Here is a 13,927-nt window from a genome sequence, read left to right as displayed (position 1 = left end):
GGGGAGTGCGCAGATTGGGGTCTGCAATGCAACATGTCAGATGCCTGGGGATTTTATATTCCACAAAACCGGAACAAGCTGGCATAAAATAATGGGCTCAAAGCCTCCTGAGCTCGTGGCTGAAAATAGTAGCCTCGAGGAATATCGCAACAGCCACTCACCAATTCCAGTTCTTGATCAGGACTATGATAACAGATTTGGTATTAAGTCCTAAGGACAAAACGGATGAAAAAGACACCTAAACAGAAGGCTGGAATAAGGGCATTGCTGTGATTCATTTTGTCTGGGTACATTCTGTTTCCCTTATTTTGCAGTTAGGTCAGACTACGGCTGGGAATGAATTGGGAAACAACTTATTGATAATTTTACATGAACTGGTCTATTGTCCCTCTGACTTTTCCTAAGCTATACTCATTCAGAAAACTTTTGATATTGAAAAAAAATATTCAAAGCTGAAGGCACACGAGCATCAAAGCCAATTAAATAGTGCTTTCTTCCAGATGAATATCTTCCCTTTCCAATAATCAATAGCAATTACATTTTAATAAAAATTACCCTCCCACTGTTATCTCTTCTGATTCATATATGGTAACAGAGTTCCAACCAACAGGCCATGGGATGGCGTAGCTCCTGAAGGATAAAAACATGGGGAGAGAGATTTCTAGATTTTATATTGTCACTAGAGAGCCAGTGTGGTGTAGTGGTTAAGGTGCCAGGCTAGAAACTGGGAGACTGTGAGTTCTAGTGCCTCCTTAGGCACGAAGCCAGCTGGGTGGCCTTGGGCCAGTCACTCTCTCTCAGCCCTAGGAAGGAAGCAATGGCAAACCACTTCTGAAATCTTGCCAAGAAAACTGCAGGGACTTGTCCAGGCAGTCTCCAAGAATTGGACACAATTGAACGGATAAAAAAAAATTGTCACTTAGAGGGCAAGGGGCATTAGAGGTCAAGACCAGGGGGAAGCTAAACAAGGTTGGGTCTGATAAGTGTCCTGGGGATGGTTGATGAAATGTTTTTGTAAGGCAGGACTAGATCTGAATATGTTGCTTGGTGAGATGGTCAAAGATGGTCAAAGAGATGCAATGGATGGATGGATGGATGGACTTTATTACAGTCATAGACCAAAAAAAGAAAAGACTGCCAAAATAAAGCATTGCATAACCACCGTTAGCCATTATAACTCATAGCAGGGCAGAGTTTATCCACAGGATAACAAAACTTGACAACATTCAAGGACACAAAATTGTCTTTGTTATCTAACAGGTAATGTAAGTAAAATAAATCAGACTGCCCTGGGAATCTAGAGAATTGAGGAGAGATCATGCATTCAACATGAACTGGAATCAAATCGAGCTAAAATCAGATCAGTTAGCCAGGTGGCATAAAACAGCCTTCTGTCCTTCTCTGGCTGGTGGGCACATTTAGAGTTCTTGCCCACTCAGGAAAGAGGTGAGATGGAAAGAAAATCTATTGCAAAGTCTGAATTTACTGTATTCCTACCTTTGCCCCAGAAAAGCACTGAGCTGTAGCTGCTAACTATGCTATTTTCAAAGCTTAGGGGAGCCACAGAAGCATTCTTGAAAATCAAGTACGGTGTCTGAGGACTGGCATTTGATCTTTCCCTTTCCAAAACTTTTGAATTTGAAAAAAAATCATGATTTAAAGCATTTTAAAAGTTATTAGATTTGACTATCTTTTAATGTAAAAAATTGGGAGCAGGGGCAGGAAGCCTGGCAGCCCAGTTTTTGCAAGAATAGATGCACTCAGGTTGGGAGACCGAGAAATGGTGGTGCAGCTTCTTTAAGGAGCTGAGCATCCATCTTCCCACCCTCCCACCCACCCGCCTTGAAGCCCCTTTCGCCTTTGAAACCAAAATGCTACAGATTCCCAATTAAAACATTCAAGGATGGCCTTGAACTATGATTAGGGTCAAAAGCGTCCATAGGAAAGTTCTAAAAAAGTCAACGTGGTGTCCCTCATTGAAGCTCCACCTGTTTTTAGAGTGTTGTAATGCATATTTTGTATATGCACTCTTAAAATGCTTCCTACAGAGACTAAGAGTTATTATGATGGTGATCTCATTTATTACGGAGATGCATAAACCCATATGTAAGTACATCTACTGTAGGTTCCTGTGGCTCTACAGCCAGTCTTCTGAAGCTTCCATGTTGCTTGGGTTGAATCAGAGTCTGCTTTTCCCCATCCTGACCTGAATCTGCATTTCTACTGGCAGAACAGGAGAAAAGATAGAAGTCATCTTTGTGATGTACCAGTTTAGGTGTTGGATTAGAACTGGGGAGGCTGAAGTGCAAATCCATCCTCAGCTACGGAAGCTCACCAGGGAGGGATTTCACAAGGGATTTGGTGTCAATCCCTCGCAGCTGATCTGTCTCACAGGATGAGTGAGATGGGCAGTGACTAAGATTGAAACATAAATAAATAAAAAAGGATTGCTGTATATCTCACAAAAAGGAAACCTCAACAAATTAGCAACGAACTCAGCCGTTTTCAAATACCTGCATGTCAGAAAAATAGGGTCTGGGATTTCAAAACCATGCATCAAACATGAGATATTCAGCGTTTAGAGAATAGCTGGAAACATTTGGTATGAAAATCCACAGTGGAAAATTTAAGGAATTAATTTTGGCTTGATGGAACTCATAAGATCCAGGTTTGAATCACACTCCATTCACTTAGGTCCTTGGATGACTTTAGACAGGCAGTCCCATCCTAGCCAACCTCACAAAATTGCTGGGAGGATAATGTGGAGTGGAGAGGCCTAATGACATTGTATGGATGGCTATAAATGCCATTGTACAAATATTGGCTCACAGTTGGGAACCCTGTTGGAATAACCACGCCCCATGTCCAGAATGCTGTAGCTGGGCTGATTGCTGTCTGCCATTGGGTTGTTGGTTTGCCAAGTCACATAGCAACTTTCAAGCACAGGGAGATAATGAGCTGGAAAAAGCATTTGGAGTTCAGCACCGCTGCTCTTTTTTGCCAGCTAATGTGAAACCAAGCCAGATTTCTGCTGGGCTGTAAGGGTGCCTGCTGAGTGAGTGCACAATAAATTAAGATTTATTTTAGCCACTGCATTGTGGCGGGTTTTGGGTTTTGTTGTGAATCTTTGGCTCCAAGTACTGCTCTTGATGGCATGGCTCCCTTCTCCTCTTCAAATCGAAAGACCAGTAGAGCTCCAGAGACGCTAAGAACCTCAAATTCTAACACTTCTGGAGGGTGACCAACTGATGAAAGCTGTTCTAAATCTGCAAATTACAACCAGTCTTTTCTGTCTCCTGAGAATATGGTGGACAGCCAGGAAAACAAACACATGGACCACTGAACAAATCAACCCAGAGTTCCCACTCAAGACCCAAATGGCCAGGCTCAAACTTTAGAAAGCTGCAGTAAACGTTTTATTCTCTCATGACTCCTTAAGTTGGCTGCAGTGCATATGCAGATCAACTTGGGTCATTTGTGTTCATCTTGTTTATTCTAGTTCATTGTCTCCATCCTCAACCTAAGCCTCCATCATATATAAAGAAGGTTCTTTGCCAACAGCCCCATTCCTCTCCTCCTTGGTCTTCACAAGGCCAGCACCCATGTGGTGAAAAAGCCACAGAGGGTGGATTAGCCTGTTTTGGAAAGCCATGGTCCATTTAACCATAAGTGGCTGAATAAACAATTGGCTGAGTTTGCACAACACAGCACATTTTCCATGGTTTGCAAACCGGTCGCTGGTTAGCTATACTCAGCCAAAACTAAACCAACTACATTACCGCAAACGGACCCTCTCTCCCTTCAGGCATGAATGCTCACAATTAGATGGAAAAGGGTGCCATGAAAATAACAGGGAGATTCTGCAACTGTGTGGCTACATTCACAGGAGAAGCTGGCCTGGAGCCAGGGGGCAGTTTGTGGTTCAGCATGTTGTGGGAATCCAGCCACTGTCTTCACATGTGTAAAGAGTAAGGAAGATTGATGGAGAGATGAATGCTCTGTTACCAAAGTGACAAGGGGTAAAACACATCTTAAATCCACCTCAAATAGCATTCAGAAGAGCCTCAGGCAGACACCTCCCTGATTCACTTGAGTATAAGAAGCGGGGGGAGGACCAGCAAAATCAGACTTGCAAGATTCTGCGATTATAGCCAATCTCAATAAAAGGAGTTTTAGCCATCCTGCGGACTGGATTTCCTGATCTGGTCTACCTAGTGGAGCTGACATCACACAAAGTGAACCAGGTTATCGTGTTAGACTCCAAGATGGCTTATATGCTTGGGCATTGCTTGTTACGTGGACAGTTACCTGGGTTATGATCCACCTGGCCTATTTCACACAACTACTTGCCTTTGTGACTGGAGTTATCTGAAAAACCCAAAGTTGTTCAAAACCTCAGCTGCTTGTTTATCATTTTGGCAGTACTTACTGGAGAACAAAAACAAAGGCAAACTTTTTGAGCGAAACCTCTGCTTTAAGGGTACAATTTTAGCAATTAAAATATTTATTCAAACGTAGAACATTTTTGGACCACGCATAAACGGCAGAGAATGTATATCCTTCTAGCTTTGTAGCTTTATTTTTATGTATTTATTGCAATCATCACAGTGCTGACGTATCCCATTGCCATTTTCCTGCTAGTTTCCAAACCACTGTCATATACTTCAAAACAACATGAGCGACCACAAAACCTGTTGAGCCTTCCAGAATAAATTTAGTATGCAACATAGCTTTTTGTCCGGGGAAAAAAAAACATACACACACAGAGCACCAAATGGCCCACATTGTACAGTATAAAACAGTGTTTTTCAACCTTGGCAGCTTGAAGATGTGTGGACTTCAACTCCCAGAATTCCCCAGCCAGCCATGCTGGCTGGGGAATTCTGGGAGTTGAAGTCCACACATCTTAAAGTTGCTGAGGCTGAGAAATACTGGTATAAACCAATAGTGCATTTTGAGTATCACAACAATCAGCTGAACCCCTCAATTTCTCTCTCTCGCCAACCCCACCACCCCAACTATCCAAGACATGCAAAACAATTTCAGTGGAATTTACTGCAAGTTAGAGATCCCCTAATTTGGGAGGTATCGTTCTGAATGGAGGGTGAAAGGGTGGAGCTTTCTTGCTTTCGTCGCCCAATCGTTCTGCAACATCTGGACTGGATATAAAGCAGCCGACGTCTTCGGACTCAGAAGAGCAGGGAAGGAAGGCCGTTGTTTTCCAGACCCACCGGTGGCTGCACTCAGGAGAGATCCCGTGGCAAAAACCAAAACCCAAATAAAGAGATGACCTTGGAGCGAATCAGCTGCAACTCAGTGGTAGGTCGTGCAGGGAAGGCGAGTGGTATGATGCGACCCTGGTGTAGTGAAATAGCCGGATAGTAAGATGCACTTTTTGTCGGCCTGATTCACAACACCAGCTGCAGCAACAATACCATGACATTGGCCTGGGGCTTCTGGCTTCTCGTCCACTTTGGAGAACTGCTTCTTGAGGTTGTTTCAGGATAAATTGCATTAATAATAATAATAATAATAATAATAATAATAATAATAATAATAATAATAATTCTTCCCAGATCAACCATTTCCCTGTGATGGTTTGATCTATCAGCTGCACCACCTCCCTACTCAAAGCTAGATTCTTCTCAGTCTTGGGAAAACAGCAGAAAGGGAACAGATGAACTGATGCCTATCAGGTACTGAAGCCAACAGCCAACAGGACTACTTCATTTGCAAGACTGCTGACTTTTAACCAACTATTAATGAAATATAATAGAAATAAATACTCCTAAACTCTCAATATATTAATTTTTAGATACTGAAGGAATCAGTCTTGAACATTACCTTTCCTTCTTTCTCTTAATGCAACAGAAATGCTCCCCCATCAAGAGCCTCCAGATGAATTGGTCAGACCAGCTGGAAATTCTCTAAGTTGGGGCTCCACACAGTTGGAGGGCAGCAGGCTGGTGGAAGCTAGGGTAAGTGGGGGTCCACAGGAGGGCTCCAAAAAGTTGATTCATGGCTGTGCAATTGAAGCCCCACCCCTTTTTTTACATGCATTGTGTTAAAGGGGGTGATGTATTTGGAATAGCCAAGGAACACACATGTGGCCTCAGTACTGAGCTGGGAAAAATAATGCCTAAAGCCTCAATATTACAGAGAAAAGACCCAAGAGAGAAATAAAGGAAGTAAAGCTGCCTGGTTTGATTTGTATTTGCTTATGCGCTATCATCTCTATTAATATTTTTTTATTGTTTTTATTGTGAACCGCCCAGGGTCCCCCGTCTGGGGGAGATGGGCAGTGATAAAAATTTGATAAATAAAAATTAATAAAAATTAATATTATATAATTTTAATATAAATTTGATCAATCAATCAATCAATCAATATAAAAGCTGACTAGTTCCTTCCTCCTCCTGTTTGCCATCTACTGAGTAACTTGTTTCCCCTAAAAATGGAGAACCATGACACTTTTTTTAAAAAAAGGGAATATATTTATTTGCTAATTATTTTTTCCTTCCCATGAAAGTTCACACAACCCACTAAATTAGAGTTAACCTAGAAATAATCTTTGATCCTAAAAACAACATCTCCATATTGCTGTGTAGCAATACTTGCATCTTGAAATAACTAGTATGACAATTAAAGGAAAATGGTACTTAGTATTGCTTGTATTTTTTATATATTGATTTTTTTGATTGGTGATATTATGCTTCTTTGTTGCAGCATAAACCAAGGCTCATCCTTAGGGGAATGTACAGTCTGAGCCATAAATCTCTTAAACAAACAAAGAGACACTACAAACCAACTTTATTCTCTACTCATCCCAAGTGTATAGCAATGTTTAATACTTATTATTAACTGTAATATTTAGAGAATCAAATAGCACTGTTAACTTGGTAACTGCAGGAAAATACTGTTTGAAGACTTGGTTCCAGTTGTGCCTGTTTTTTTCCCAACCAGATTGGAGAAGCATTTCACTGGATGGAGTCTAAGATTTATTATTATTATTATGAATTATATGCCACCCAACCCACAGCAATTCTGGGCAATTTGTTTTCAGTTTCCAGAGGGGCAATCTTATTAATATGTCACAGCTCCCCCCAGGATCATACTGAAATTCAGCAGCCAACCCTGAATAAATCCAGTATAATTTTCCCTGATCTGTGTGCTTCTTAAAAACAAGGAAGTAAACACAGTGGGGGGAAGGGGGAATTATACTCCCCAAAATCAGGTTGAAAATTCAGTCTCCTCCACAATGTCAGAGTCTACTGTCAATGTCAGAGTGCACCCTAGGACTTGAGGCTGCCTAGAGGAAAGAAAAATGATCAAAAACGGTGGTCTTTCAAGAGCAGTTCTTCACTGGATCATCCATTTTGCTTAATTCTCTTATCAAGTGATTGATTTACAGAGAAGAGCCTTAGCATGCAGAGTGTATTCCATCATTTGCCTTCTGAGCTCTCGCCGGCATGTTGTGTCTGCACTGGATTCTGTTAATGTAACCTTATAATAAAAATAGAGCTAGTACTCCTGGTTGGTGCTTCTTGCCTGGACTACCTTGCAAGGCTGACAACACCCCCTTTAACGTTATACACAGACTGGGCCCATTCATCCGCCACCCCATGCAATGTGGGTTGTAGATTGTGACCCAACACCCTGGCAGTCCTTTCAGGAAGGAGGAGTCCCTGAAGATGGTTTTATTGGCATGCCTTAAAAGACAGCCACACCAGAAGTGCATAGGGCAGGAAAACCCCTGGATGCATGTGATTCCTAGAGAAGAAGCTGGACAGTTTGGCCCCCTGCTTAGTGCAGGATAAAGCTGGGGATTCAGTGCCTCCCCTCCAGCTAGGATTCCCTAGCCCCTTGCATCTCTTCATTGCCCCTATTCTCAGTGAGTGCAGGAAATCTGAGCATTTTGGAAGAAAGCTGGAAACAAATATCGTAATAAGTATCAAGTTAATGTCATTTTTCCTCATCATAACCCTCATTAATGAATATGAATATTCCATGCACAAAAAATGACAATATAGGGAAGTCCAAGAAACAGGGATCCTTTAAGAGCTCCTGATCCACCAGGATGTGAAAGACAATGCAGGGAACATTGTGGTACTCCATCTTGGCTGATCATTTTTAACAGCAAGCATGTTAAGAGAATGAAATTACTGTGTTCCCCTTGTATCTGATGCCCCAATGAACCAACTAATTGTTTAGTAGAACAGTCTGGTTCCCCCAATATGCTAAGGCAATTGCTGGGTTCCCACAACACAATTAATCCATAAATTAATGTGACTGCCCTTCAAACAGTCACTCATGCCCTTGTTATCTCCCATATAGACTATTGCAATGCATGCTACATGGGGCTACCCTTGAAGAGTATCCGGAAGCTTCAGCCGGTCCAGAATGCAGCCGTGCGGGCTATTTTTGGCGCCCCCAGAAGGGTGCACATAACACCTTTGCTGCGCAAGTTGCACTGGGTGCCAGTTTTCTTCCGGGTCCAATTCAAGGTGTTGGTTATCACCTTTAAAGCCCTACATGGCATGGGACCAGGCTACCTGAGGGACCGCCTCTTCCCTGCTTCATCGGCCCATCCCACCCAATCATACAGAGAGGACATGCTGCAGACCCCGTCGGTAAGAGAATTCCATCTGGCAGGGTCCAGGAGAGGGGCCTTCTCTGCAGTAGCGCCTGCCCTCTGGAACATCTTGCCCCCGGAGGTGAGGTTAGCCCCATCACTCCTAGCCTTCCAGAGTAATCTGAAGACCTGGCTCTGCCACCAGGCTTGGGGCAGGGAGGAGAATAGTCATACTTGGCTAGTGCCCTGAAGTGCCCCTCCTACGCAAGGACTGAATGAGATCACAGCCATCTGGACTTTATTTATATTTAGTAGCTATGTGAAATCGTTTTATAGTGCACTTTTATGTTGGAATTTTATTATATATTTATTTATTATTATAATTATTTTGTTGTAAACCGCCCAGAGTCCCTCCAGTGGGAGGAGATGGGCGGTGACAAATTTGATAAATAAATAAATAACCCAACTTCATTTTCATGTAGTCCAGCAAATTGGGCAAACCCAGCGGTTATGTGCATTACCTTGGGTTGAATTTGACAACCAAGTGTCGACTGCCAATGACTTGGGGTGGGGGCAAAACAGTCGCAAGGGTCCATTAATCTTCTAGGGAGTAAAATAAGGACATAGTACCTGCCTCCTGTGGTCTTAACTTAAAGGATCTTCCCCATTCTCCTCCAAAAGAAGACATATTTTGAAAAGGGAAACAAATAAATGAGAGAACGTAAGAAAAATGTTGAAAGTAAAATAAGGTATCAATAAAACAAATGTATAAATCCAAAGAAATTTATTGTGGTTGACAAAAAGGTACGCTACAAAGAAATAAAACAAAACCGAACAAAAATCAAACTGGACCTCCCCCTTCAATGAGCACACAAAAGAACCACCACCGGCCGGCCTCCCCGCCCAGCTAGTTCATGAGGACCTCCATCTGCACTAGCCGAGCGTTGGTGTCCCCGGATGTTCTGTAGGGGATCATCCCGGCGAAGGTGATGAGTGCCCGAGCTTGAGACCGGAGTTGCTAAGGGGCATCAAAAGAGGGAAAACAAAAATTAGCCAGGTCTGGAGAGAGATACGGGGCGGGGTAGGCTCATCAGAAGGGAACAAAAACCTCATCTGTATTTAATGTGCATCAGAAGCAAACTCAGGTAGGTGGTAAGCTAACAAGGCAATGGACTTGTTTGAACCTTGTTCCCTTGCGGCTTTTTAGAGCTACTAGGATATGCCCTTACGGTTATGTCTTTCTCGCTTCAGAAAACCATTTTCCCCCCCACTGATTTTCATTGATCTCTGTCCTTTCCTAAAAGTATGCTAGAAAACAGGGAGCTTCCTCCCTATTTTTGCTGAGATGTTCACCTGCAAAACACTTTCAACAAACCTGACAGCACATTAATGCTTTTATCAGAGGCTCCAAATGATGAATTCAAACTCTAGTAGCTTGTTTGATGCACCCCTCCTCTCTTACCCCATGGCAAGTGCTCAGACTGGCCTGGCCGGTGAGGCCCCTCTTCCTTGACTATCAGCACAGCTTAAACCGAACCACTCTTGCACCCACCCCAGAGGTTAAAGCCACCCTCGAGCTGCAGGTGTTCCATTCACTGTAATAACTTAATCAAAGACAGAAAGCAGGAACACAGACACACACACAATTCCCTGGCCGTTTCAGGGCCAATTACTTTCTCCTCCTGCTCTCAAGCAGCACAAGAATGCCCTTCAGCTCCAGCTAAAATCACAGGAGAGCATGACCTGAAGCAATCTTGGAACTGCTGGAGTTGTTTTCGTCTAGAACTGCCTTCCCTGGCCCAGCCCTGGTGTCCTGACATCTTCCTGATCTAAGATCTGGCAGATCAGATTCACACATGGATGACGGAAGCGTTTGCATGAGATCAGTGCTAAGTTTTCCTAGTCTCCCTCCGCACATTCTGTCCCTCTCTCCTCTCGCACTCTTCCCTGACATCCTTTTACGAACGTATCCTACAAAATGAAGAACAAATGCTACCCTGGGGCCTGCCACCTTAACCATACTTAGCCACACTTAACCATACTGAAGCTGAACCTGGTTAAAACGCTTTGCACAATAAGGAGATTCCTTTAGGAACATGGTTCCTGATGACCTGAATCCTGTCAACTGCACTCAACTGAAGGGGGCCAGTTTTCCTGTAGATTAATAGAAAGGGAAGACTCAGGTCTGTTTCTGACTGCCTGTGTGTGCGTGTGTTTGTATGCATGCATGCATTAAAATGCATGTGACAAAGAAATATTCAAAGCACACCTCTTGAAAGTCAAGTCCTGTTGAGAAATGTATCTGCAGAAAGAAGATAGGGAGCACCTAGTCACTGGACCCCAAATTTCTTCCCAGCCGTTAATTCCTGGGATAGCCTTGGGCAAAAATCTTTCTCAGACTCATTCTCCTCAGGAGAATAAGGATCTCTGATCAAGTGATTTCTTAGCACAGCTTTACGCAGCAGCAAAAGGAATAGGACCCTATTATCGCTACTGTGAAGACGGTCACTGCTGAGCTGAAAAGGTGGCTTTGCCTACTAAGGAAGAAAACTTACCGAATCTCGGTCTTCAATGACACGGGTGGGCCTAGCAGGTGTGGCTGGGCTGGCACATTTTAACCTCTTATACTGGGTAAACAAGATATTCATTGCGGCAAGGAGGACCTCTGACAAATTGTGTCTAATCTAAGGAAAGTAAGAGGGAAAAGAGGAACAGAATGAAAGAAAAAAATGAGAGCCAAAGGCCATACTGGATGATCCTAGAGATCGAGGTGGGTGTCAAATTGTTCTGCAGGCTCCACTTGGTGGCAACTAGTTCAGGAATGGGGGGGATCCATCTGTGGCAGGTTCTGGGTCATAGTTTATGTCAGGGGAGGGCTTCAGATGGCCTGCTGAACCCCGAGATCATGCCAACTCTGGTCTCCTACCTCCATTCCCCCCTTAACAAACCAAGTCCCCACAAAGGCCCAACGTGGAACGGCAGAAGGTGCCACTCGCTTACTTCATCACTGAAATGCCTGAAGGCCGCCACTCGCTCTTCCACATACTCTTGGCTCAGTGGGACTAATTTTAGCTGTTCAATGATCTGCAGTGAAAGACGCATAAACAAGCCACAATAAACAAACATGGAAAGAACGCATTGGCAAAACGGCTGGTAGAATACCCGCTTCTACGTTCACCTCCTTTTATGTACAGATGAAAGCTCTCCTTAGCACCTACAGATCCAGTTAAGTTTAAAACAAGGACTGTTACCCCAGGAAGTGCCACAGATCCACACACTACTTCTCCAGGTTATTACTGCTGGGACCAACCTCACGGAGCTATGTGAGTTCAACCTATTGGTTTTGGCTACAAATGGAACAGCAATCACCAGGCATCAGAAGTTGGAAAACCTGCTGTAAACACATCCCCTCCAGACTCCAAAGTAACTGTTGTGATCCAAGCTGCTGACTAGTTCTCTGTTAGAGCAGAACGGAGCGATCTGCAGCTCCCTTCCCTGTGGCCTCTGTGCCCCCAAATCATGCCAGTGGGAGAGAGCCAGTTTGGTCTAGTGGTTAAGGCGCTGGGCTGGAAACCGGGAGACTGTGAGTTCTAGTCCCGCCTTAGGCACGAAAGCTGGCTGGGTGGCCTTGGGCCAGTCATTTCCTCTCAGCTCAGCTTGGTGCAATGTAGACTAGCCCCCTCGTTGTGCACCCCGGGCAATGTGACTTGTCACGGCTAAATAGTCTACACATCTGGCTGCTGGACCTCATAGGGATTTGCCAGCAAGAAAACCGAACTGCTATGCCATACAATTAAAAAAGAAAATGCCAGTGGGAAAATCCTCATGCAGTGTAGAATTGCTAGAGAGGGGAACAAGGTTAAAGCCCTACGTTGAATGGGAAAAAGGGCCGGCCCTACCACTATCACAAGCATTCTGGGTGGGCCAGTAGAGTCCCCATCCTAAAACAATGTTATCAATACTTCCAAGTCAGGCTTAAATATATGGGGTCTTGTGTGTTAAATCTTTTCTCCAGCCTCCTTGTTTTTGGCCCACTGAATCCTCTCCAGGCATGGCAATTTATTTATTTTTTTTCCCCAGGGCTGAGAGGTCCCTCCAATCACCTGACTCTGGGTACCACATTCTGTAACCCCCCAAATCTGTAACTTTGGTTAAAAACGAAGAACTAGACAAAAATCAACACAACCCTGTCAATTACATAATCAAATCAAAACTTTAAAAAAATTGCAATGCCATTGTATGTAAGCCAAGAATCTAAACATTCAAAACTAAAGTAAAACCAACTTATTAAGCAGAGGAACAGTCAGGACAATTCTGCCAACACCACGCCCCCCGCCTCCCCGGCATGCCTTTATGCCATTTTATGGTTACCCAGTCAGCTTACACAGGCTGCCTCAGTCAAGATCAAGACAAGGACAGTTAATAAGCAGCGGCTTTCTCCAATGTAAATTTCAGAGAAAGCCCTGGTTGTTCCTTTTTGGAGGCAAAGTATTAGGCTCAGTCTCAAAGTCTACTAAATTCTTTTCAGAGAAAAAGGGGATGAAGCTTACGTCAAAGGCCCTATCGATGTGGCCAGCATGATACTCGTCAAAAAAAGTGATCAGGTCTAACAGAAGGTAGAACGTGGAGTCCACAGGCTTCTTGGTACTTATCCCTTGTGCTTTATATCTGCAAGAAATTGGAAGCAGGTCTTTGGGGAGGCTGCACAACTTGAAGTTCTTGGGCAATCCAGCAGTTAGGAAAAGGGACAGACCCCAAGCACAGGGAAATCCCTTTAGTTTTTGCTCAGGGCTTCGCAGACTGGACGAATCATCACAAGCAACCTTTTCTCACTGGATTCCCTCCCGACATGCTGCAGCTACAACTCCAGAAGTCCCAGCTACTGTGGCTGTTATTCGCCCTGGCTGTGAATTCTGAGAGTTCAGGGTCCCAAAGCCCCCCAGAGTGGGAAGGCTGGCTTACGATTAGCCCAGCAAGGCAAGTTGAGTCCCACTTTCCTCCCCATGAAAGTGGGAGGGAGGAGCTGATGCTGAAAGCTATGGTACAAGTCCATGACTGAGGCAATTCGTGTGCCAGCAAAGGGGTGTGTGTGTGAGTCAAACTTGCTCTGTGGCCATCTGGCTGTTGGCATCCCTCCTTCCATTATATCGGCTGCAACCTTCTTCCCATTCCAGCCTCTACAGTACTGGAGTCACGACTTGCTGGCAACCTGCCTATCAATTCACAAACTCAATAAAGAAAACTAAGGAGAATCCAGCTTCCATGACACCGGTCAAGGGGGTGCAAAGAAGAGGGAATCCTAAGCAGCTCCCTTTACCATTTGGGCTATCCTAGTTTCAGCTGCGTCCACACAAC

At 44.0% G+C, this 13,927-nt stretch overlaps 1 protein-coding gene across 3 annotated transcripts in view; it reads right to left on the bottom strand.

Annotated features, from left to right (window-relative positions):
* Positions 1–9,405: 9,405 nt before the first annotated feature.
* Positions 9,406–13,927, bottom strand: part of NUP93 (nucleoporin 93) — an 85,224-nt gene continuing 80,702 nt past the window's right edge. For all 3 annotated transcript variants that reach the window (XM_063312675.1, XM_063312674.1, XM_063312673.1), the window contains exons 19-22: positions 13,123–13,240; positions 11,573–11,656; positions 11,128–11,256; positions 9,406–9,590 (exon numbers count right to left, since the gene is read on the bottom strand). In XM_063312675.1, the coding sequence (XP_063168745.1) occupies positions 9,480–9,590; positions 11,128–11,256; positions 11,573–11,656; positions 13,123–13,240 (442 nt within the window). In that variant the 3' untranslated portion in view covers positions 9,406–9,479. The remainder of the gene's footprint in view (positions 9,591–11,127; positions 11,257–11,572; positions 11,657–13,122; positions 13,241–13,927) is intronic.

This window comes from Candoia aspera, chromosome 11 (genome assembly GCF_035149785.1).
Source record: "Candoia aspera isolate rCanAsp1 chromosome 11, rCanAsp1.hap2, whole genome shotgun sequence".
NCBI classification, from domain to species: domain Eukaryota; kingdom Metazoa; phylum Chordata; class Lepidosauria; order Squamata; family Boidae; genus Candoia; species Candoia aspera.
Note: the sequence above shows the minus strand (reverse complement) of the source record. Positions and strands in the feature narration are given on the sequence as shown.